General features: G+C 36.3%; 5 protein-coding genes across 5 annotated transcripts; 3 read left to right on the forward strand and 2 right to left on the reverse strand.

Moving 5' to 3' along the window:
• The first annotated feature begins 837 nt into the window (after positions 1-837).
• LOC110792983 (violaxanthin de-epoxidase, chloroplastic-like) lies at positions 838-4583 on the forward strand. The gene is made up of 6 exons (NM_001426423.1): positions 838-1037; positions 1420-1838; positions 1932-2059; positions 2792-2888; positions 2984-3375; positions 3813-4583. The coding sequence occupies exons 2-6, from the start codon at positions 1551-1553 to the stop codon at positions 4324-4326; spliced, it is 1419 nt and encodes a 472-aa protein (NP_001413352.1). The 5' UTR covers positions 838-1037; positions 1420-1550; the 3' UTR covers positions 4327-4583.
• Positions 4556-9516, reverse strand: LOC110792982 (probable serine/threonine-protein kinase PBL25). The gene is made up of 5 exons (XM_021997804.2): positions 8003-9516; positions 7356-7474; positions 7065-7254; positions 6589-6980; positions 4556-6328 (listed from the first exon to the last, which is right to left on the reverse strand). Exons 1-5 carry the CDS (start codon positions 8127-8129, stop codon positions 5240-5242), a joined length of 1917 nt encoding a protein of 638 aa, XP_021853496.2. The 5' UTR covers positions 8130-9516; the 3' UTR covers positions 4556-5239.
• A 150-nt stretch (positions 9517-9666) lies between these two features.
• Positions 9667-12927, reverse strand: LOC110792980 (uncharacterized protein At2g23090). The gene is made up of 3 exons (XM_021997803.2): positions 12768-12927; positions 12635-12675; positions 9667-9998 (listed from the first exon to the last, which is right to left on the reverse strand). Exons 1-3 carry the CDS (start codon positions 12838-12840, stop codon positions 9879-9881), a joined length of 234 nt encoding a protein of 77 aa, XP_021853495.1. The 5' UTR covers positions 12841-12927; the 3' UTR covers positions 9667-9878.
• A 2119-nt stretch (positions 12928-15046) lies between these two features.
• Positions 15047-15778, forward strand: LOC110792969 (uncharacterized). Its single transcript, XM_021997793.2, has one exon. It carries the CDS (start codon positions 15047-15049, stop codon positions 15776-15778), a length of 732 nt encoding a protein of 243 aa, XP_021853485.2.
• Positions 15779-19292: 3514 nt separating this feature from the next.
• LOC110792979 (putative F-box protein PP2-B12) lies at positions 19293-21986 on the forward strand. The gene is made up of 3 exons (XM_021997802.2): positions 19293-19885; positions 21063-21181; positions 21278-21986. Exons 1-3 carry the CDS (start codon positions 19562-19564, stop codon positions 21762-21764), a joined length of 930 nt encoding a protein of 309 aa, XP_021853494.2. The 5' UTR covers positions 19293-19561; the 3' UTR covers positions 21765-21986.
• Positions 21987-22264: the final 278 nt, after the last annotated feature.

Below are 22264 nucleotides of genomic sequence, written 5' to 3' on the forward strand. Positions count from 1 at the left end.
ATTATTTAAATTTTTTAAGTAAGAATAATTTTCTTTTAAAATATAAATTTATTTTGTTTATTCAATGTTTATTCAAAAAACAAAGAGAAAATAATCAGCACAATAAACTTTTTGTCTAATATTAATAAGAAACAAAGTATGTCAACGTTCTTAATGGTCATTTTACATATTAAACAACTAAAAGCTAACCGTTAATTTTCCAAACACTTTTACATAAGCGTTAATTCAACCAGCTAGTCAAACCAGCTAATACAAACCGCTAACCACTAACCGCTAGTCAAACCAGCTAACAGCTAACAAAGCCTTGAGTGGCGGAACCACGTCGGTGGACCCCCCAAAAAAAATTGAAAACAAAAACTTATAGCTGAGAGCTAAGAGACCTGTTATAATCTAGAACTGGTCTCTTAGGTGATACTCCAAATTAAATTCAAATCAAAGAGAATAGTTATTTAAATACATGCTCTCTATATTAAGTTATTCTTTTCACCCCGCATATGAAACCCGTATAGAATAATTGTAATAATTTTATAGGTATTTGATTGTAATATGAATATTTATTAATTTTAGGATGATACATTTTTGTTAGTATATATTGTGCGTTTTGGAAGATCACCGGGCAAAACACTTTAAAAATCTTAGATACATCACTGCCGACACCCCAGAAGGACAAACAATGCTGTCACACAAAAACAAAAAACAAAAACAAAAAAGACACATTTCATATATTTAGTGGCAAAATTTTTCACCAGCTCTCCCCGTGCCTTGTTGGTTAGACCCTTTTCAAAGGTTACCCAAGGTCGGGGGTTCAAGGGCTGGTAAGAGGAAGAGAGAGAGAAAATGAGAAGATGATGCTAAATTTAGCAAAACCAGAGGTATTCTAAAATACCTCCTTTTTGGGTTTTTTTAAAGGAAAAAGAAAAGGCTTATCCAAATTTGTTCTTCTCTTAATCACTGATTCACTAACTACCCACGTTGCCCGCCCTTTTTCTCTCTCCTCACCCTTCTCTAACTTCAGCTGCCACCACCTTCTGCTTCAGGTTCTCTCTCTATCTCCAGCTTCTCATTTTAATTTCATTCTTCATTTTTTTAATCTGCAGATTTAAATGTCTTTATTCACTTATTCTTGATGTTATTTAACTGTAATCAGCTATTAGTAATTAATATACCCTGGACGTCACTAGCTTAGTTGGTTAAATTCTTCGAGCTCAAAAGAAATTGGTAATTGATATCTTACTGGGAAAGTACAGAACTGATTATAGTAGTAGATTCAATTTTGTTGATTGTTTCTTGTACACCCATAAAGTTGCTTTCTTGTTTTTTATTTTGTTGAAAAAATTATTCTTTAATTGATTGGTTTGGGATTTGGGTATTTGTATTATCCATCTAATTGTTGTGTTTTTTTTTGGTGTGCCAATTTAGTTGCTAGGAGAAGTCAAGATAATACTGTAGTGCCTCAAAAGGGTGTGTGAGATTTCTAGGTTTGGTTGATTTTGAATATGGGATATTGTATATAAGTTGGGATTGTGATACTTTTGCAAAACAATTTCACAATGGCATTGGTTGCACGATCAATATGCGTATCCTACGACGAAATTGCTGGTATTTGCAACAATGTTTCACACCGGAATTTTAAGAAATGGGTCCAATGGAAGAACCCATTTCTTTTCCAAGATGATGCTAGAAGGAACATAAGGTTCAATGACAGGAAATTGTCATGTACAAAATTTATTGGAGCTTCAGAAAAATTACAGCATTCAAAATCCCCGAAATCTGGTCTGATTTCGTGTGGGTGGGAAGTGAATTCGTCAAAGGTTGTGTCCAATGCCGTCATACCCAAGGTACTAAGCTAATTGCGGCATGTAATAGGATAGGTCTGCTTAAAGTAGATGAGATCAACTGATTCTAACAGTTTCTTACTGAATCTTTATCAGAAATGGAATCTGTTGAAACTGAAGGTTGTTGAAGTGACTGCTATAGTTGCGTGTACATTTTTTGTCATGTCTTCGGCACAAGCTGTTGATGCTCTTAAAACTTGTACCTGTTTGCTGAAGGAATGCAGGTAAAACTATACTGAATCACTTTTTTGGTGTTTCTGAAATTAGACTATCCTTTAAACTAATCCAATACAGTTGGAACAGAAACATGTGCCAGTATTTGTAATTCCTTTGTAGTTGATTTTTTTTTTCCTGATAGGCTTTGCTTGTTCATTAACATGCAGCTGGGGTATAAGAAAACCGATATGTAATTGTGTAATTGTGTATAATCAATATGTCGTGTGAAAACATTGCAATCATGACTAAGGAACATTATGTTTCTTGGACTGGAAAAAGTGTGTTGGTTTATGATCATGAATAAGGAACATTATGTTTCTCGGATTGGAAAAGGACCACCATGAAGCATGTGCTTTATGTGATGTACTCCGTTGATATGCATTTATGATTTGTGCTACATGGTTGCAAATGAACGATAAGATTTTGAATCAACATTGCAGCGATCCTAAGATGGTGTTTAGAGAAGTCAGTTTTAAAATTGCTAACAGAATTTCTTATGTTCAGAATTCTTATTTGTTAGGCTTAAGTGTTTGAGCCTTTCGTTGTGGTTTGTTGGTGTTTAGGCTGGTTTGTTCTATTGGTTGTTTCCTTAAGTTGTATATTCTCTTCAATTTGGTAATAAAATATCTTATTTGCCAAAACAAAAGTGTGTTGGATTTCTAGTTAGTGTGGGGTTATTGTCAATTTGGAATTTGTTAAAACTGAGTACCTTTGTCTGATTTATTCAATATTCCGAGTAGAATTGAACTCGCCAAGTGCATCGCAAATCCATCTTGTGCAGCCAATGTTGCTTGCCTGCAGACCTGCAATAATAGACCTGATGAAACCGAATGCCAAGTAAGTTCATATCTCCATCCATCAAGTTCAAATCAGAACCTGTCATACTTCAAAAGAAAAAGATTATCTCACTGAAACTTATTTCTGCATATTAGATCAAATGTGGGGACTTGTTCGCCAACAAAGTTGTTGACGAGTTCAACGAGTGTGCAGTCTCTCGAAAGAAATGCGTGCCTCAGAAGTCTGATGTTGGAGAATTTCCTGTTCCCGATCCTAGTGTGCTCGTTAAGAGTTTCAACATGGCAGATTTCAACGGGAAGTGGTTTATAAGTAGTGGTCTAAACCCTACATTCGACGCTTTTGATTGCCAGTTACATGAGTTCCATTTGGAAGATGGAAAACTTGTTGGAAACTTGTCTTGGCGAATAAAAACACCAGATGGTGGTTTTTTCACACGCACTGCTGTACAGAAATTTGCGCAAGACCCCTCTCAACCTGGAATGCTGTATAATCATGACAATGCATATCTTCACTATCAAGATGATTGGTAAATTTACTACTTCTCCTTCAATATTTATGCTGTTAGAAGTAATTTCATCCATCTTGAAGCGTTTTTTTACCTCCCGAGACAGGCTTTCTTTAATGGTTGTTATTTTCTTGTATGCTCAACCATGACATTCGCACCCATGACTGTAAAGTTCGTTGCTCGTGTCACAGTCCAAGATATTTTAACTTTGTGAATGGTAAAGATAGATTTCCTTAGAAAAATAAGGGTTAGCAAGTACAATTTATAACTAAAATAAGTTTTGATAAGTTCTAACAAGTACAAATAAGATAAGTTCGGAAAAAATGAGTGAAAATTAGGTGAATAGAACGCGCCCTTAGAGTTTCACCTTACTAAATACAGTGCCAATGAAAGTTATATGAGAGTTGTATTAGTCTGATACTTCGAGCTAATTGACCCGGAGTTTTTTCATCATGCAGGTACATCCTATCTTCTAAAATTGAAAATCAACCAGATGACTACGTATTTGTATATTACCGAGGCAGGAATGATGCGTGGGATGGCTATGGTGGCGCATTTCTTTACACAAGAAGTGCAACTGTACCTGAAAATATCGTGCCTGAACTTAACAGAGCAGCTCAAAGTGTAGGAAAAGACTTCAATAAATTCATCCGAACGGACAATACCTGTGGGCCCGAGCCTCCACTGGTTGAGAGGCTGGAGAAGACGGTGGAGGAAGGAGAAAGAACTATCATTAAGGAAGTAGAACAATTAGAAGGAGAGATAGAAGGAGACCTGGAAAAGGTTGGGAAAACTGAGATGACATTGTTTCAGAGGCTACTAGAAGGTTTTCAAGAGCTTCAAAAAGATGAAGAATACTTCCTCAAAGAATTAAACAAGGAGGAGCGAGAATTACTGGAAGACTTAAAGATGGAGGCTGGCGAGGTGGAGAAACTATTTGGGCGAGCATTACCTATAAGAAAGCTTCGGTAACATTTCAGGCAGAGGTAACCAGCATGTCAAATTGTTCGTCAATTTTGGAAATGATCTTATACTCGAAAAGAATTTAACTTTTTTCCAGGATTTCTTCTTGTTCACATACATTTTGTCAGATAATGAAGATCCATATTCTTTTGTGTATAACTTGAATCTTCAGATCTACTTCATACTTGTAAAAGCACCAAAGATATACTCAGTGTCAGAAATTACTGGGAGAAAACTATGAAGAAGCAATTTCAAATTTTCCAATACTCCATTTCCTTTTTTTGTTCTACAAAATCAGAGCTTACAGAATCAGGGAACTCTGTTTAAATCATACACTTAGTATTCTGATGCAGAATCTTAGCAAACCAGACATAAGTAATCTTAACTTTGTATGAACAAGACAAATACAAGTTCAAATAAAATAGAGATTGATCATTTAAGCAACCGAAAACTCGCTAACTAAAGCAGCTTCAGAATTCAGAATGCTACAACTGATGTGCATAGCACTATAAAGTGTTATGAAAATAAAAATAAACAAATTTCTCAATGTTCTCTCCTTCTGTCTACATGTCTTGCACATCTAACAACTTTAGTCCAAAAAAGGCCAATACCAAATGAAGTTGCTCACAAATTACCAAGTTTTTCAAGTGGAGTAAAAAAAAAGAGGGAGAAGAACTAGAAGAACAAAGGAAAGGTGTCATTATAGGATCAAACAAACACAAATTGTAGAGAAACTTGGAAAGAAATCTTGCAGCAACCTAGATCTGGTATTTGCCCCTCTCGCTCAAAATAATGTTATGCCATCCTCCTCAATGCCTGATAAGCTGCTAATGTTCTACTAACCAAATAAGTTATATTTGTCTATGTTCAACAATCGGTTATGAAACAAGATGGAAAATCGTATAGCCTCTTCACATAGATATCACCTGGTTTTAAGATGCCGTAACTGTGGATTTTCTTTACGATTTTGCTCAAAAACTCGATGACAATTGTCAAAACTATCAGGGCTACTGATGGCTTCTTCTTGGTTTCCATTATTCTGAGAAGGAATTTGTGTGTCTTCCTCGGGTCTTGGAGACCCCTTCTCATCCTCAGATTCACTGCTAACTTCTGAATTTGATGAACTTGAACTTAGTTGTTGCTGTTGTTCTTGTTGCTGTTTACCATCTGTAGCAGCAGGGAGTGTAGTCTGGTTATTATTATTATCTGAACTGCTATGTTCACCCTCGGGTCTTCTAGTACCATTTCTCTTCGCGCTTAAACTTGGTTCTTTAAATGTTACAACCGGCTTTCTTCTACGAGAGCCATTATTAACTTTTGTAGGAGAAGATGTCCTACTACTTCCATGTAAGGAGGATTTATACCCAGCATCAGATTTCATGCTACTGTCAGTACTTCTAGCAGAGTACAAACTGTAATTAGCAATGGAATCTACTGATCTTTCTTCAAGCTCTGTAGTTTCAGCATCATCATAATTAGTATTACCACCTCCACTATTATCTGAGTCTGATGTGTAAGTGAGTTGTTCCTCTGAAGTATCAAAGCTCTGTCCTCTAGAATCTCGTGGTTCACTTTCTCTCTCTGAATATCGACTACTGTAATCTTTCTCTTCTACCGAAAATTCATGACAACTTCCTTCATTCTGATGATCTGAACCACTTTCATCTTCACTATGAGAACTCTCACTATCTTCACTGATTCTACCATCATACCGTGCACTGTCATCTGAATGGGGCGGTTGACTCTGGCTAGTCTCGATTTCATAGACCATCTTCTGCTCTGATGGCGGGGAATTTGCTGGTGGGGGAGGAGTTGTAATTGGTTGAGGTACCGCGAGGAAACTAAGTGCTGCAACAACATCACCAATCAAGGGACGAACAGATGGTTCTTCTTGAAGACACATTGCACAAATGCCAACAGCTTGGTTTAGGCATGTCAAGGGGAATTCTTTATTTAGCTTTGGATCTGCCAAATCCGGAAATCTTTTAGGCTCCCTAAATATCGGTTGTGCCTGATAACAACAGAGTTATAAATAGATCAGATCAGGAAAATCATGGTCATTTTTATCACCCCAGTACAATCAAAGTGACAAAATAAGGCTCTATTCTCTTCACCTTATACTTTTTGCTTATTAGATCAGATCAGAAAAATCGGACCAGACCATGAAAAGCAAAAGACACTCACAAAAGGAAATCAGAGCGGACCAGACCAAAAAAATAGATAAATCAGACCAGATCAGACCAGCTGAAGAGAACAAGGCCTAAAGCTTACCCATGTAACTAAATTTTGTTCATCATTTGGTCTAGTTGTGTCAATGGCTTTTCGTCCAGTGAGAAGCTCTAGGAATACAACTCCAAAGCTATAAATGTCAGATTTGAGTGTAAGCTCTCCACCACTTGAGTACTCAGGTGCAGAATAACCATAAGTTCCCATTACCCTTGATGTTGGGTTTACCTTACCTGCACCTGCTCCAAGCTTGGCAAGACCAAAGTCAGACAGTTTTGGTTCATAGTTTTCATCTAGTAAGATATTCGAGGATTTAAAATCACGATATATGACAGGTGGATTAGCCTTGTCATGTAAATACTCGAGTCCATTGGCTGCACCCAAAGCTATTTTCATCCTTGTGTACCAATCCAATGGCTTCTTATCAGGATCATCACCTGCAATTTTCAGTAGATTGTAAAGATACTTCAACAAAAGAAACACAGAAAAAATAGTAACAGCAAGAGCTAGTATTCATATACCAAACAGAAGATTCTCTAGTGATCCCATCTGCAGATATTCATACACCAGAAGCCGTTGATCTCCGTCAGCACAGTAGCCAATGAGACTAACCAAATTCGAGTGCTGGATAAGACTGAGCATCAACACCTCGACAAGGAACTCCTTGTTTCCTTGCATTCCGTTCCTGTCTAGCTGCTTTACAGCGACAACCTTCAGCAGCCAACCAGTAATTGAGGTTAATAAAACAACCCGGTAATTCAGGTTAAGGAAGCAAATGTTACCAAAAAAAGGGTAAATAGGATACTAATTACCAGGCCAGAAGATTGAAGCTTCCCTTTGAATACTCTTCCGAATCCACCTTCTCCTAACAGGCATTCCTGCCGGAAATTTTTTGTTGCCATGGCCAACTCCCGGAAGGTAAAATTTTTTGCTGCAGTAAATATATGTGAAAGCAGATATTCATTAAGTTTGCTACTTCTGAAAATTACAGTAACAGTACATTTTTAAGGAAAAAAACATCAGGAAACAATACATATGTTCAAGGATAATTCGGGTTCCTTTTCATGTTTGTGGAACACAAAATTGTCTAGCATCCCCAATAGTGCTTTACATTTTCAGTAGAACCAACCTTCAAAACCCTTTAATGTCATGTTAATCCCCTCATAACTTGTAAACTAATTTCTTGTGGAGCTATATTAGGTGACTTCAGATTCTCTTAAACAGGCAAAATATAGCAAAAATATAACAAGGAACTTTAAACTAAGTCTCTACTATGAAATCGTCCTGTCTTTGTCACACCCCAAAACATAAGTGTCTGTCTAGCACAGAAAATCATAATTCAGAAACAATAAAACAACATTGCAGATGAATTAACAAATGCCAAAACAAATAAATTCACAGAAGAATCATGTGAAATGATCAATTTAGTACAATGTGGAGAAAACTAATGAAGGGGTACCTTTAGATGAAGAAGAAGTGTTTTCTTTGGGTTCGATACGAGCAAGAGAATCTTTTTTGAGAGGAGGTGGTTGGGGATCAGCGGCGGCTTCTTCTTCGTCCTTGGGGAAGCACGGTAGGCAATTCATGTCGAATCAATCAAACCCGTCTTTTGTTATTTTTGTTGTCGGAAATGATGATTTTTCTTTTATCTCCAACTGAGATAGGAAAAATCCCAGATACCCAACAACTCAGATTCATCCAAGAACAACCAAAACTTCAGAATCTGATTACCATCATTGATGACAATCACAAAACAAAAGGCATCTCATCTCAACCCATAAAGCGAAATTTCAGATCATATCCAAACCAGCCAACAAATCATGCAATAACAGAATAAATCTTTCTATTTCAGATGAATGTAGATGGAATTAGGGAAGAACTAAGCTCCTCTGACGGCGAACAGGTGAAGGTCTCCGATCAAGCAATCAAGATCAATGGAAAAGGGAGGAAAAACATTGACAAAAATTGTTTGTGGGGGTGAAAAGTCCCAAATTTTGGTATGATGAAAAACTTTGATCTTTTCTTTGTGAAAATTTTTCGTTAGAATTTTTTTAGGAAATCATCCTCAGAAAAATCAGGAAAATATGGATGGACTCAGGTGGTTGGTTAAGACATGCATGCACGCTCTTATTGTCTTCAAAGGTCATTCCTTTTTGTAATATAAATATTAATATAATAATATTAATAATAATATAACAAGACCAAGCCGTTGAAATTCAAATTTCTGGTAATCTTAACTCCCTCCCACTCTTCCTTACCTAACTTACCCGCCATTCTTTCATTTTATGATGTTAATTTTAGTGGCACACCACTCTTATATCTTGAGGAATATTTGTGCTATCTTCTAACATATTCTTAAGTTGTAGATTTGTATGGTTACGCCACTAACGCGACTCGCGCCCGTTTTTGTTCGTGTCCAAAAAGTACCCCGTATACTAAATTATCGTGTTTTGATGAAGTAATTTTGTTAGCATTTCCATACATTGTACTTCTATGATACCATTTTATACGTACCACAGAAAGTCGATTCAGTGGTTGAAGCAAAATGCGAAGAGTATTTGGTAACAATTAATCAAAACTAACATAATAAGAAAATCATAGCTGTTTCTGTTATTCGCCGTTTCGGTGTTAAAACAAGAATTCAGCTATTCGCAAAAATGAGTAAACTGTTACTTAATTTTAAGGTTACGCAGATAACAACCTGATCTCCTTCGCTCAAAATAATACAATCCATAACTGAAGATTGCATAGTTTCTTAATTGGTTTTCCTATACTGTCTTATCATTAGACTAAATTACTTAAATATCATAATATATAGGCTGATTCGCAATCAGGACCTTTCTTTATAAGACCTAAACATCAGATATGAATAGGCAGTTAACTGACCAGAAAATTGAAGATAGTGACTTTTAAATAAGGTATCCAGCATATTCTATAAGTGTACTCGAAATAAAGTAATACGGATTTAACAATCTGATCAATACCGAAAAACCAAAATCATTCCCGGTTCTCGGATCAGTTGCCACAAGCACATGAAATCAAACATAAGAATCTGAGATGTGATTTTCTGGCGAAAGCAAGGATATGACTCATATGAGACTCTGTCATTTTATACAGATCACATTCAAGAAAGACAAGATCAATTAAAAATAAGTTTCACACAGAATAATCCCAACAATTGAAGGCAACTGTTCTCGAGAATTTTAAGACACTATCATTTGATATACACCAGATAACTTGGTAAAGAAATACAATCCGCAAACTTCCTTTTCGTTTTTATTTCGGTTTGGACAACTTCCCATCTTTAGATTAGCTTACATACAACCATCAGGGGGTCATTTCTTAAGGTGTGGAAAACATACACCGATGTCGCTTTTTGGGTGCTTATTTTCAGCATGCTCTCGGCATTTCACCTCTGTAGTTGTACACATAAATGTCTGCATGCATACCTTGCACTGCATTCACAAGACAGATGTTAAGTTCAAGAAATATACATTCTAGTTTGATTAGCTGGTTTAAAAAATACTTTTAAAAGAGTATCAATCAAGTCCTCTTTGAAGTTAAAAAAATGATGACGCAACATGATACTCTTAAAAAACTCCACCAACAAATATAAAACCACACACAGAGAAAATATCAAAGAGCAAGTCTCTTATCCCTTTCCTACATCCCCCTAATAAGACGATCCTTTTCGATTCTTTCTTAATTGTTTTATAATCAACACAAGAGGCAGCTGTTGCTTTAATAATAACAGGGATACAAATCTAATGTAGAGAATGTCTTCTAACACATGTTTAACACCATAACAAATGAATTGACATTTCCAAACAAACCACTTTCATGCTTACAAGAGCAGGAAACACTACCAAATCTGTGGAAATTTCAACCAAAGACAAAAAAATTGTAGTCAGATCAAATTTGTCACAGAACATGAATGGAAGACCCAGAGCTCTATGTCAGGGAAATATATCAAGTGCAGCACAAACTACTTAAATTAAATACACAATCCCAGTTTACTCCAAATTTGAAGAACAGAAGGACTAGTGACTCGGAAGTCAAAACCCATTGTTTGATATGTTTCTACATTTCACATAAACTACCTGAGAATAGCACAAATAAGCAAACCATGGCATCGGCCTCAAAAACAAGACAAAATTTGATAGCATTAATCTTTAAATTTACCTCCCTCTTAATTCAAATAGCAAGTTGTACGACTTCCATCCCTAAAATAATAGTAGGCCGTATGTTACTCTTATTGCCAAAACTTGTCAGCTTTGACCATTAGTTTATTAAAATAGTACTCCCTCTATTCCCCAGTAACTCCAACTTATAGAAATTTAACGCTTACTAAAAAAAGGCATATGATGAAGAGAGAGATAGAAATCACTAACCAAATAAACATGTTAAACTTATTTCAAAAAGCACCAAAAAGAAAAGTGTTGGAAGTTATCACCAAACAGTGGTAGTAAGTATTAACTTAAATAATGCAAACATGATTCCGAGATTCAACTTAAAGCATACTATAAACAATATGCTTTGGGAGTTGAAATTTGCAGAGATCAGAAGATTCCCAAATCAGATTCCCAACTTCTGTTTAATACATGGTTAGGCAAGCAGTTTTCCTTTGGCCTATATCCAGTTGGGTTAGGAGAAGATCAAAGCAACTACCTTACCTTGGAAGATTAAGAACCTACTCACATTATTCAATCAACTCTTTACATAAGCTTCACGTAAGGGACCACATTACTCCGATCAACTTTTTATTTAAGAATCATATAGTAATACATCTTTTATCTCACTTTCATTAATTCCACTTTATCTTCCTTGTTTTTTATTTTTTAACTTCCCGCTCCTTTTTGGTTTAATTGGTGACAATGACGATCTCCTACGACGATTCATGTTAGCCGACCCCAAAACATTTTGGGACTAAGGCTTTGTTGTTGTTGTTGTTGTTATAGTAATACATCTTTTGTTTCCTGATATAAAGCATAAGTACACAACCATGTTGTTTTGTTTCAGTTCAAAAGTCTCTTTATAGTGGCCACTGGCCAGGATGCAATAAATTGTCAAATTTCCATATTTATTCCTTCTCCAAACTCTACTCCATTCATTTTAAGTGAATATATTCTCTCCCCACTCGGGTTTTCTCCATTGATTTCCAAAACAAACTTTTACATGCTTTCTCATACAATTCTCTATCACCATTCATGGATCACTTTGATTTTCTCCTTCAATATTTTGTTTCCCAAATTAGCAATCACTATATAAGTCAATCAAAGAAGATAGGAGGGTCCCGGAAAGCAAGAGATGGACGAATGAAAAAACACTAAAGCTGCAGCTGGGTCCTTCAACTATATAATCAAAACAAAGGCATCATCATGCAAATTGTTGTTTTAGCTAAGAGGGATGACTATGCTACTTGCTTTGATGGATAGATCGAGGTTGAAAAGCCTCTTCCTCTAGGTCAACATTTAGCCAAATCTAAGGGGCGCATGCAGCCAAAACCAATGGTAAACTTTTGAAATTTTATGTGTAAGCTGTTAGCAAACCAAGGTTAATCACCCATAACTTCTCTTCATTCACACAGAAAAAGTTCTTCCCAAAAATAGCTTTAACCAATTGATTTTAGAATTGGTAATATGGAAAATGATCAACAATCGAAGCACCCTACTCATAACTAGTATGTATATTGTATTTGTATACCCAATAATAAGCCCAAAATCATCCAACAACCAAGCAAAAATTAAGAACACACTAACTCATTAAAACATTGCACCCTATTCCCTCTGTTGGCAACAGCAACCAGAACACAGTGACTCATAAAAGGTGAAGCAAAAGAAAAACAAAGTAGCTGAATTGTTGAGATCATATTAAACTCCAAGCTACCGAAGGCGATTTCAGTGATTACAGAGGTATAACTCCAAATTTTGAAGTTATTAATATCACAGTTGATTATATTTCAGAATTAGTTCAGCTTGATAAATTGAACAAATAAATAACACCATAAACCAAACCAAACCAAATCAAGCAAAAAATAACATCAACGACAAGAAATTGACAGAGTACTATTAAAGCATTGAATCAGTAATACCTGGATACTCATGGCTTTTTTATTTGCATCCAATTGGCTTCCTGCATCAAATCAATTGATTAATAATCATAAATTCAAGAAAAAGATCGCCAATTGAAAAAGGAAATATACAAAAAATAACTGGAATAAGGACCTTTAGATGGCTTGTTCTTCTCCAAGTTTTTCTCGCGAGCTGTCTTGGATTTCTGAGCGTTGCCTCCACCCATCTTTTGGATCGATCAAAGCAAAACCCTAATTGTCACGAATTTGTGCAGATTGAAAAGGGGGGTTAGGTATTGTATTGGGAATTTTGCGATAGAAAAGTAACGTGGTTGGTGGGACCCTTATTGATATCTAGTCTTTGTGTAGGTCCCTAACTCCTTGTGGAACAGTGGAAGTATGACTGTATCTGGACTACTTGCTAGAGTGCTAGTCTGCCGGTGATTTTATTTGCGGGCTTGAAAGAAAAACGGGTTGGGCTTAAAGTCCTAGGTTAATGGAATGTGGTCAAACAATACTATATCGTGTTTACACACTAGTGCGGTTTATCAATGACGTTTCGGCGTATATATGACTAGTCTTATCTGCATACGATGTGTGCGAGAGTATTAATAAAAGCTTAAAAAATGAAAAGTTGTGCTATTTCGAGTAGGTCGTTCCATTATATGTATGAGATCTATCCTTTTCCCGGATTTGTTGATTCTTCTCCTTGATCCATCTACACTTTTGATTGAGTATGTCTCCAGAACTCAAGAAAAATAGAAGAAAACAGAAAGGAAAGATAAAAAGTTAACTCTACACTACTCCATTTACTGAATCTCCATTAATAAAATTTACAACATAAGTGGCTTGGAAGCCTAATTTATAGAGGACTTCAGTACAAAATGAGTCATCTACACAAACTGATTTGACATATCAAAGCACCGATTACATTCTTAGCATTACTCGATCTCCCAGTCCTCTTTGCTGGCACTGATTCCCCTAAAATTAAGAGTTCATCGATCTCCCGGTCCTCTTTGCAAAGTCATGCACAATAGTACTATTTTTCTTGAGTTTTGGAGACACTATTATCATAATAGTTATGATATGAGTATGATAAAGCTGGAAAAACTTACATGCCTGAAAATAATCACAAAACGAAAATAAATTATCAACACCTAATTAAAAATCCTAATAAGGACACTACAAATGCCAAGGCACTCTTCTAATGAGGACAGTTAGCTCATGTTAGCCAAATCCATTCCTTCTGTTTTTCTCCATTTCCTTGTATAAGAACAGCTTATTGATTGACGAAAAGAAAACAGAATTCAGTAATATAATACTCCCTCCGATTCTATTTGTTGTATTCATTTGGAATCTAGGGGGGTTTAAGAAATTGAAATCTTGGTTTGTATGGGTATAAGTGTAATGAGTGGGTGTAAGAGAAATGATTGTGTGTAAGAGTGTGTAAGAGACTCTTTTGTAAAGAATAAAGTAAAGAGAGAGAAAATAATAAAGAAATAGGGAAAGGGGAGATATTTGATTAAATTATTCAAAAATCAGAAAAAATCTGATTCATGTGGGGACATTAACCCATGAGTCATAGGTTTATCAACCAATGAAATTACAGCAACACTAAAACATTTCTTACAGCAACAAAAAACGGAGGATGGACTTTCCTTTTTGGGAAAGTCCATTTCCCTCCTTACACTTCCCACCAAAACTTTTCCTTCCCAAAATTTTCCCTCCAAACTGTTTCCCAAAACTTTTCCCTCCAACTTTTTCCTTAAAAAAGCACTCACCCTTTGTAAATAGGGCTGACTTTCTACCAAAAAACCACCATAAATACAAAATCCTCTTAGAGCAGTAACAACAACAAAAACCCAACAACAATAAATTCACTAAATTCCAACAGCAAGGGGACATAAATGACTTCAGATCAAGAGCAGGACGACTTCCTCAGTTTTTCCGATGATGATGGAGACGACACGAACTCTGATTCAGAATCTGATGTTGATGAGACAACTGGTGGTGTGGCACAAAATGTTGAAAGTGAAGTAAATGCTCATTAATATGGGGACTTTGAGTAGTACCAACAAGTGCTAGACCTTAATGAAGTGCCACAAGAAGTTCCACATGAATGTGAATTGGGACCACAACAAACATCAGGTATATCAAATAACCAATTGGTTCCATTTTTGTTTGATTTGAACATGCCAGCACAACAAGAGTCCCCACCATCTCCAATTCATCAAACAGAAACATATATAACAACATCATCATAAGCCTAGAACCCCTATGATTAACAATGAATTAAGGCTGGAAATCTTATTGTTCCTTCTCTTAAGAAAACAAAGGCATTCAGATGACCTCATTCATGGGACAATTAAGCAGGCTTACACAAGGAAGACCATTAGAGGAATATGACAGAAAGCCAAGGCACAAAAGGCAGCCATGGATTCATATCTTTGTGAGAGCAAATATCACAACTGTGGTAGGAAGAGAATTCAAGTAACATATGAATCTATAGCGTCAATATGCATGGGGGACAGAACAAGCATTAGGGATCTTGCAAAGATGCTGAATTTGAGTCCAACAACAGTTTGGAGAATGGTGAAAAGAAAACAGATCAAAGCACATTCAAGTCCCATGCATCCAGGCATTTCAGAAGAATGCAAGATGGAAAGGATGAGGTGGGTACTTGGTCTCATAATGGACTGCTCAATACCAAATGATCCCACATATTACAGCATGTATGATTTCATTCACATCGATGAGAAATGGTTCTATCTAACGCAAAAAAGTCAAAGAGTCTATTTAGCAATCAATGAACAATTTTCACACAGAAAGGCAAAATCAAGAACAAAAATTCCAAAGTTCATGTTCATGGCAGCAGTAGCAAGGCCAAGGTGGGGAGAAGATGGGCAGTGTGAGTGGGATGGAAAACTAGGTATATTTCCATTCACATATGCAGTGGCAGCAAAGAGAACATCCAAAAACAGAGTGAAGGGGACAATTGAGACAAAACCAATCAAGTCAGTTAGTCAAATTGCAACTAGGGCCATGCTAATCAACTACTTAATCCCAGCAATTAAAGAGAAATGGCCACCACATGAGGGGGAAAAGGTGATATACATAATTCAAGACAATGCGAAGACACACATTTTGCAAAATGATCAAGAATGACAGCAAAATGATCAAGAATGGCAGCAAAATGATCAACAATGAGAAATGGAATTTTTCAAGCTTCTAAAGGTGAAGCGTGTGGTGTTGGGTTTCTTCAATAGTCGTAGAGTTCAATCTTCAGATACTTTAATGGTTGTTGAATACCTCGCTCCACTAATGTGTTAGTTTAAGTCTTTAGACACTAACATTTATGCGCTAAACCTTTCATTTACTGCTCAAGTTTCAAGATCTCTTGTCTGTATGCATTAGTGGGGGATTGTTGGTAATTATAATGCAATACAGACCCCTTTAACATGATAATGCTTGTGGGCCCGTTTCAGTGTTTGTCGTGGGTATTGGTTTTGGAGTATTGTTTCGGAGTTGCGGTTTATACCAGATTCCTTATAAATACTCCTTTATTTATTCCAAGCAACACACTCAGATAACACGGAGAAAACCAAAAAAGCTTAAACAAATATTATCTCCACCATAATTGTCCATGAGATCTGAGCAGTTCTTGAAGTAATTTCAGCCTTCCGATTGGGGTACAGAGTTGGAAGGCAGTTGTGTTACCCTTGGGGAGAAATCGTTACTGAGAACCTTATACCGGTGGTGGCAAAATACGCTTCTAGGGCAAGCGTAAAACCCGTCACATCTTTTGAGATCAATTATTGAGTATTGTGTTCTTCCCTATTATTTTATTGTTAATTTCATGATTACAACGTATTATTTCCAACACTAATCTCCCAACATAAGTTGATATTTAACTACCGTTGCTACTTACCATTTACGCCAAAACATTTAACTACCGTCGCTACTTACAATTTACGTCAAAACTCATAACAGTCATGGAGAGAATCAAAGAAAATCGTAAAATGATTTCTTTTCAAAATAAAGGAAATAACACATGCATGCAACTTTATTCCGTTCATCTCCATGCATGAGATCTTTTGCTTAGTTGCATGAGCTATAAGCCCTCTCACAATTTTTTTTAATGCGGTATATTTTAGTGTATGGTAGGTTTAAAAAATTAAAATTGGCTACTTCGATAATTTCCTCGCATTAGGCCACTCGATTGAATTTGATAGGCAGGTTATATCTTTTCCATGATTAACTTAAAACTTAAAATACGAAATTATATCTCACTATTATAATATTTACACCCACATTATACAATATACAGAGCAACATTTTTCAAAATTTACGGTGAAGAAGATTGAGGAAACATAAAACTTAAACATAAAGTTAAATTTTACCAGATTAATTAATACGAAGTACTGTATATTCATACACGAAAATGGAGAAGTATTATTTAGAAGTTGAGAAATACTCCTTATGTTTTATCTATGTATGGATACAACGTACAGTCATGAAACAAACTTTAAAAGTAAACATACACGTTAAACTCCAGACATACATATAAACAGAGTTGTCAGTCATGGAGAGAATTAGAAAAAGTTGTAAAAATGATTTTCTTTCATAATAGAGCTAAGGGAATAACACATGCATGGAATTTCATTCCTCTTATATCCATGCATGAGATTCTTTTGCTTACTATATGAGCTATAAGCCTTATCAGTTATCACATATTTTATTTTTACGCGGTATGTTTTAGTACGGTAGGTTTAACAACTTTGATAATTTCCTCATTGATCGGCAAGTTATATGTTTTCCATGATTAACTTAAATCAAAATTATATCTCACGATTCTAATAATTACACCCACATCATACAATATACAAAGCAACATTTTTTTTTCAAATTTTCCGGCGAAGAACATTGAGGGAACATAAAATTTTAACATAAAATTCAATTTTACCGGATTAATACGAAGTACTGTATATTCATACACGGAAATGGAGAAATATTATTTGGAGTTTGAGAAATACTGCGTATGTAATATCTACGTACTGATACACCGTATAGTCATGAAACATAATTTAAAAGTAAAGGGGATTTTTATTCGACGCCCTAATCCATTAAAAACGCCCCCAATTTTTGCATGAAAGTACAATCTTGCCCTTTAAAATCAAATTCACCCCCCTCCCTCATCACCCTTTCCCTACCTCCATTATTTCTCCGGTTGCCCAAGGTGTTTCGCCGGCACCACCTCAGCCCAACTCCGGTGGTGTTTCTCGCTGCTCTCGCCCTTTCCTCCTTCTCTGTCTCTGTTTTTGTCCAGCGAACCCCATCGATCGAATCTCACAACACACCCCTCTTGCTCGCACCGGGGTCGCCAGAACACTCACTTCTCGCCGTCGTTGTGCCTCCCGCTCGCCAAACCGCACTCCGGCGCTGCAAAGCACTCCTCTGTTATCTGTTTCGCGACGGCGTTCGTAGTTGGCAACCCAAATCTCGTCGGTTGAGTTATCAACGAAAATGGCTCCCAAGAAGAGGCCTACGTCAACGCCGTTGCCTCCTCCATTATCGCCGGCGACCAAGGTTTTTTTTTTCCCATTTTTTCGTTCTTTGCCGCGCACACGAATTGCGGGGCCTTCATGTCCGCCGCGCAAAGGCTATGCGTCGGTGACATGTGGGTCGTGCATATTTGGTGCACCACTCCCATGTCACTGGCGCACGGTGTTTGCGCGGCAGACATGAATTCCCCGCATTTCGTGTGCACATGCAGTTTTAGTTATATATATATATATATATATATATATATATATATATATATATATATATATATATATAAATATATATATCTATATATATATATATATATATATAAATATATATATCTATATATATATATATATATATATATTTTAATTATTGTTGTGTTAATTCAATTTCTGATTATGTTATTTAATTTGTTGTTGAATTTATTATTTCCTATTTTATTTGTTTTAATTTTATTATTTAATTTTCTGTTTTTATTTTGATTATTCAATGTAATTATTTTATTTTATTATAATTTATTATATTAACAGAAAACTAAATATAATCCGCAACTATTTTTTTTTTATACAGGGATTATTATTGTGGTAATTATATGAGTTTGGAAGATTGCCAACAAAAAATATTAAAAAAAAATTTGGCCGGATTTTTTTTTCCGGCGAGGATCTTAGAATTGCAGGATTTTTTTTTTCCGGCGAAGATCTTAGGACTGCCGGCGGGGGAGGGGGGGATGAGGGCCTGAGGGGAAGGAGTGAAAAAATATGATGGAAAGGGGTAAGTTTTATAAGGGCTAGTTTGTACTTTCACTTCAATAATGCGGGCGATATTAACGTACATGGGCGTCGAATAACGATACATAAAGTAAAACATACTCGTTAAACTCTAACCATACACGAGAGTGATGGATAGCTCAATTGATTAGAGCTTCAATCCCGATTTCAGGTGATCATGAGATCGATTCTCATCCCTGCTCTTGTGTGATTTATTTGCACCAAAAAAATAACCCATACACGGGTTCAAAAACATATCCGTCGGCAATCGACATGTCAGTTTCCCGTCATGTGGTAGCCTGGCCTGGCCCCTGAGTAAGTAAGTAGTGACGGTTATAAAAAAACAAACAAACGCTACTCAAAATGTGAATCTCGCCTCCTTTCTAAACACCTTTGAATCCGATCCCCCTTTTCCCCCAAATTACAATAAAAAAATAAAAACAAATAAATAATCCAACACATAAACTTAACCCCTAAGCTTCTCCCGAATCCACATCATATATGATATATTCATATCCCCCTGCCTCTTCATTCACCGTCTATATAAACCCGTCACCGAACACATCCTCCTCTCACCTCACATCACATCACAAACCCAGACATTTCTTAGTTTCTGGAAAATTCGATTTTGTGAATGGAGGAATTGAGAATGGTAGGAGGAGAAGAAGGAGAGGAAGAGATTTTCTGCGGCATAGATTTCTATGTTCTACCGGAAGGATGCATCGCGGCTGTTGTTTCCTTCACTAGTCCTCGTGATGCGTGCCGTTTCTCTTCTATATCGAAGATTTTCAAGTCTGCTGCTGATTCTGATGCTGTTTGGGAGAATTTTCTGCCGTCTGATTACCGTGAGATTCTCGGTCGATCCGATGATGGTGTTTCGCTTTTGGATTCTCTCTCCAAAAAGGAGCTCTTCATGCACCTCGCTGATAATCCTATCCTCATTGATGAGGGTGCTATGGTAATTTCATTTGTTTGTTTTGTGATTTTTGATTTTGTTGCATGAATTTTGTGGTCAAATGTTGTCATTGATGATTTTTTGCATGAATTTCGATTGACTTCGCTTGAAAATCGATAGAATGATCGGATTTGTTCTATCTAATTTGTGATTGATTAATGATAGTTCTTCTAATTTCTTAATTCAATACCATTTTTTTTATGAGGTCACTTCTCTGATTACTCGCATTTCATTAAGAGTTCATCTCTATATTCCCTTCAAAAAAAAAGGTCCATCTCTATATTGGTGGGATGGCGCCAAATAAAATTGAAATGGTTGTTGTTTTGGTTCCTTTTTACCTTTTATTTGTGGAAGGAGTTGCAGAAAATCTCTGAGCTATGTGAGAGGTTAGTGGGATAATGACTGTAATCAAATGAAAATTGATTAGTAATTAAGTAATTTAGCTTTTGACTTAAACCTTTTTTCTGACTGTTTAGGGGTATACTTTTTTGCTGGCTATATCTTCTTTCATTTGTACTAAGTACTTGTTGGTAGCACACTCTTAAAAGTATTGAGGGTGAAAACTTGTCAATGTTGTCATTGAAAAAGGATGCAACTTTTTTTTTTGGTTTGTATATACATTTTGCATTATTGGTAGGTTGGTAGTATAGTACACTCCATATTGTTGCTTTTGATTTACAAATGCGGCTTGGTGTGATCCGACGTGTGTGTTTGGTTGGGTGTAAAACGTTGTCCATCCGGAAAATGACGTTTTATTGCTTGGTTTGTAAAGGGGTGGAAAATGTTTTCCTTTCGAAAGAAACATGTTATCCTTCCACTTCCCATATCCCTTCTTACTTTTTGAAAGGAACATGTTTACTTCCCTTTTCCCCTCCACTTCCATTTTCTTTTCCCCGTAAAGTTTCTGTTACGAAAAAAAGGGGAAAACTAGTTTGAAATTGTGCTTTCCTATCAAAAATGGTTTCCATGAAAAATCATTTTCTATTGATAATGTCACAACCAAATGGAGCCTATGTTAGTGTAGCTTCGTTAATCGGACTTGTTATAAGTGTACACTGTCCCTATGTTGTATTTGACAGATCTAATCAATAGTCGACCCTGTTAAAACACGGATCATTAGTGTACATTACAATGTCTCTTTGTTAATGCATCTAATATATCATCAACCTTTTGTTATCAGAGCTTTTCACTGGAGAAATCAACTGGCAAAAAGTGTTTCACAATATCTGCCAAGAACCTGACCATTATTTGGGGTGATACACCAAGATATTGGACATGGCATTCTGAACCCGTGTCAAGGTATCCCTCTTATTTTCCATGGCAATCATTTCTTAGTTAAGAAGTTGATGATCATTAGAGGTGGTTAGTTGATGATGTTGCTTGTAAATTCACCAGGTTTTCTGAAGTAGCAGAGCTCGTTACCGTCTGCTGGCTTGAAATAAAAGGGAAAATGAAAACCTCCCTGTTATCTCCAAACACAGAGTATGCAGCTTACCTTGTCTTCACAATGGGAAGAGGAGCGTACGGGTTTTACTCCCCGGCCGAGGTTACACTCCAAACTTCTGGAGGCAAAGTGGAAACAGAGAATGTTAATTGGGAGTCACCACACAGGTTCCAAATTGTACCAAGGCGTAGTAGTGCTTTCAACCAGCTCAGGGCTCCTATGTCAAGGACGCAGCCGGCTGAGACAGAAGACGAGACAAAGCTTCCGAAGAAACGAGCAGACGGGTGGCTCGAGATCAAAATCGGAGAATTCTCAACTCGGAGGGATGATGAAGATGGAGAAGTGGAGATGGCAGTGTTGGATGTCAAGGGTGGGAATTGGAAAGGTGGGTTGATTGTTGAAGGGATTGAGATTAGACCAAAAATTGTCAATGAGTAAAAAATGTATCAATTAGTTCTGTATTTCGATCTGCTCACCCCTTATGGAATTTGTTGAGAGGAAAGATATTTGGTTGGCGTTTCTGTTGTTATTCAGCAGCCGTATCCCCTTTTTTTTTTTTTTTGTGTATCATTAGGTTCTTGAATAAGAGATGTTTTATTGAAGAATGTTAGCAGTGTATATTCTAGTGATCAAAGAGTACTTTGGAATGGTAGTCTTCAATCGTCACTGTCTATTTTTGTTACGGCATGAATTTTTAAATGGAGGTTATTCTGAAATTATTTATTGTAGATCATGTTCAAAGAGAAAAATCAATTCAGTAAATTGCCTCTAACCTTCAAAAAAAGAAAAAAAAAAATTGCCTCTAATTTACAAACTTTTTTAGGGCCCGTTTAGTTCACCTTATTTCCCCTGAACTGATCTGGTCTGACTAATTTTTTCTAATCTGATCTGATTTGAACTTATTTTTTCTTTTCTGATATGATCAGGTTTGATCTGGT

Source organism: Spinacia oleracea, chromosome 4 (genome assembly GCF_020520425.1).
Source record: "Spinacia oleracea cultivar Varoflay chromosome 4, BTI_SOV_V1, whole genome shotgun sequence".
Taxonomy (NCBI): Eukaryota; Viridiplantae; Streptophyta; class Magnoliopsida; order Caryophyllales; family Amaranthaceae; genus Spinacia; species Spinacia oleracea.

Coding starts and splice junctions, on each gene's coding strand:
- LOC110792979 (XM_021997802.2), top strand. CDS start 19,562: ATGGAGGAATTGAGAATGGTAGGAGGAGAAGAAGGAGAGGAAGAGATT. Junction 19,886..21,062: donor TCATTGATGAGGGTGCTATG/GTAATTTCATTT, acceptor TTTTGTTATCAG/AGCTTTTCACTGGAGAAATC. Junction 21,182..21,277: donor CATTCTGAACCCGTGTCAAG/GTATCCCTCTTA, acceptor TAAATTCACCAG/GTTTTCTGAAGTAGCAGAGC.
- LOC110792982 (XM_021997804.2), bottom strand. CDS start 8,129: ATGAATTGCCTACCGTGCTTCCCCAAGGACGAAGAAGAAGCCGCCGCT. Junction 7,475..8,002: donor CACTTCTTCTTCATCTAAAG/GTACCCCTTCAT, acceptor TATTTACTGCAG/CAAAAAATTTTACCTTCCGG. Junction 6,981..7,064: donor ACTAGAGAATCTTCTGTTTG/GTATATGAATAC, acceptor TGAAAATTGCAG/GTGATGATCCTGATAAGAAG.
- LOC110792983 (NM_001426423.1), top strand. CDS start 1,551: ATGGCATTGGTTGCACGATCAATATGCGTATCCTACGACGAAATTGCT. Junction 1,839..1,931: donor CCAATGCCGTCATACCCAAG/GTACTAAGCTAA, acceptor AATCTTTATCAG/AAATGGAATCTGTTGAAACT. Junction 3,376..3,812: donor CTTCACTATCAAGATGATTG/GTAAATTTACTA, acceptor TTCATCATGCAG/GTACATCCTATCTTCTAAAA.
- LOC110792969 (XM_021997793.2), top strand. CDS start 15,047: ATGGATTCATATCTTTGTGAGAGCAAATATCACAACTGTGGTAGGAAG.
- LOC110792980 (XM_021997803.2), bottom strand. CDS start 12,840: ATGGGTGGAGGCAACGCTCAGAAATCCAAGACAGCTCGCGAGAAAAAC. Junction 12,676..12,767: donor GAAGAACAAGCCATCTAAAG/GTCCTTATTCCA, acceptor GATTTGATGCAG/GAAGCCAATTGGATGCAAAT. Junction 9,999..12,634: donor AAAAAGCCATGAGTATCCAG/GTATTACTGATT, acceptor TTGTGAATGCAG/TGCAAGGTATGCATGCAGAC.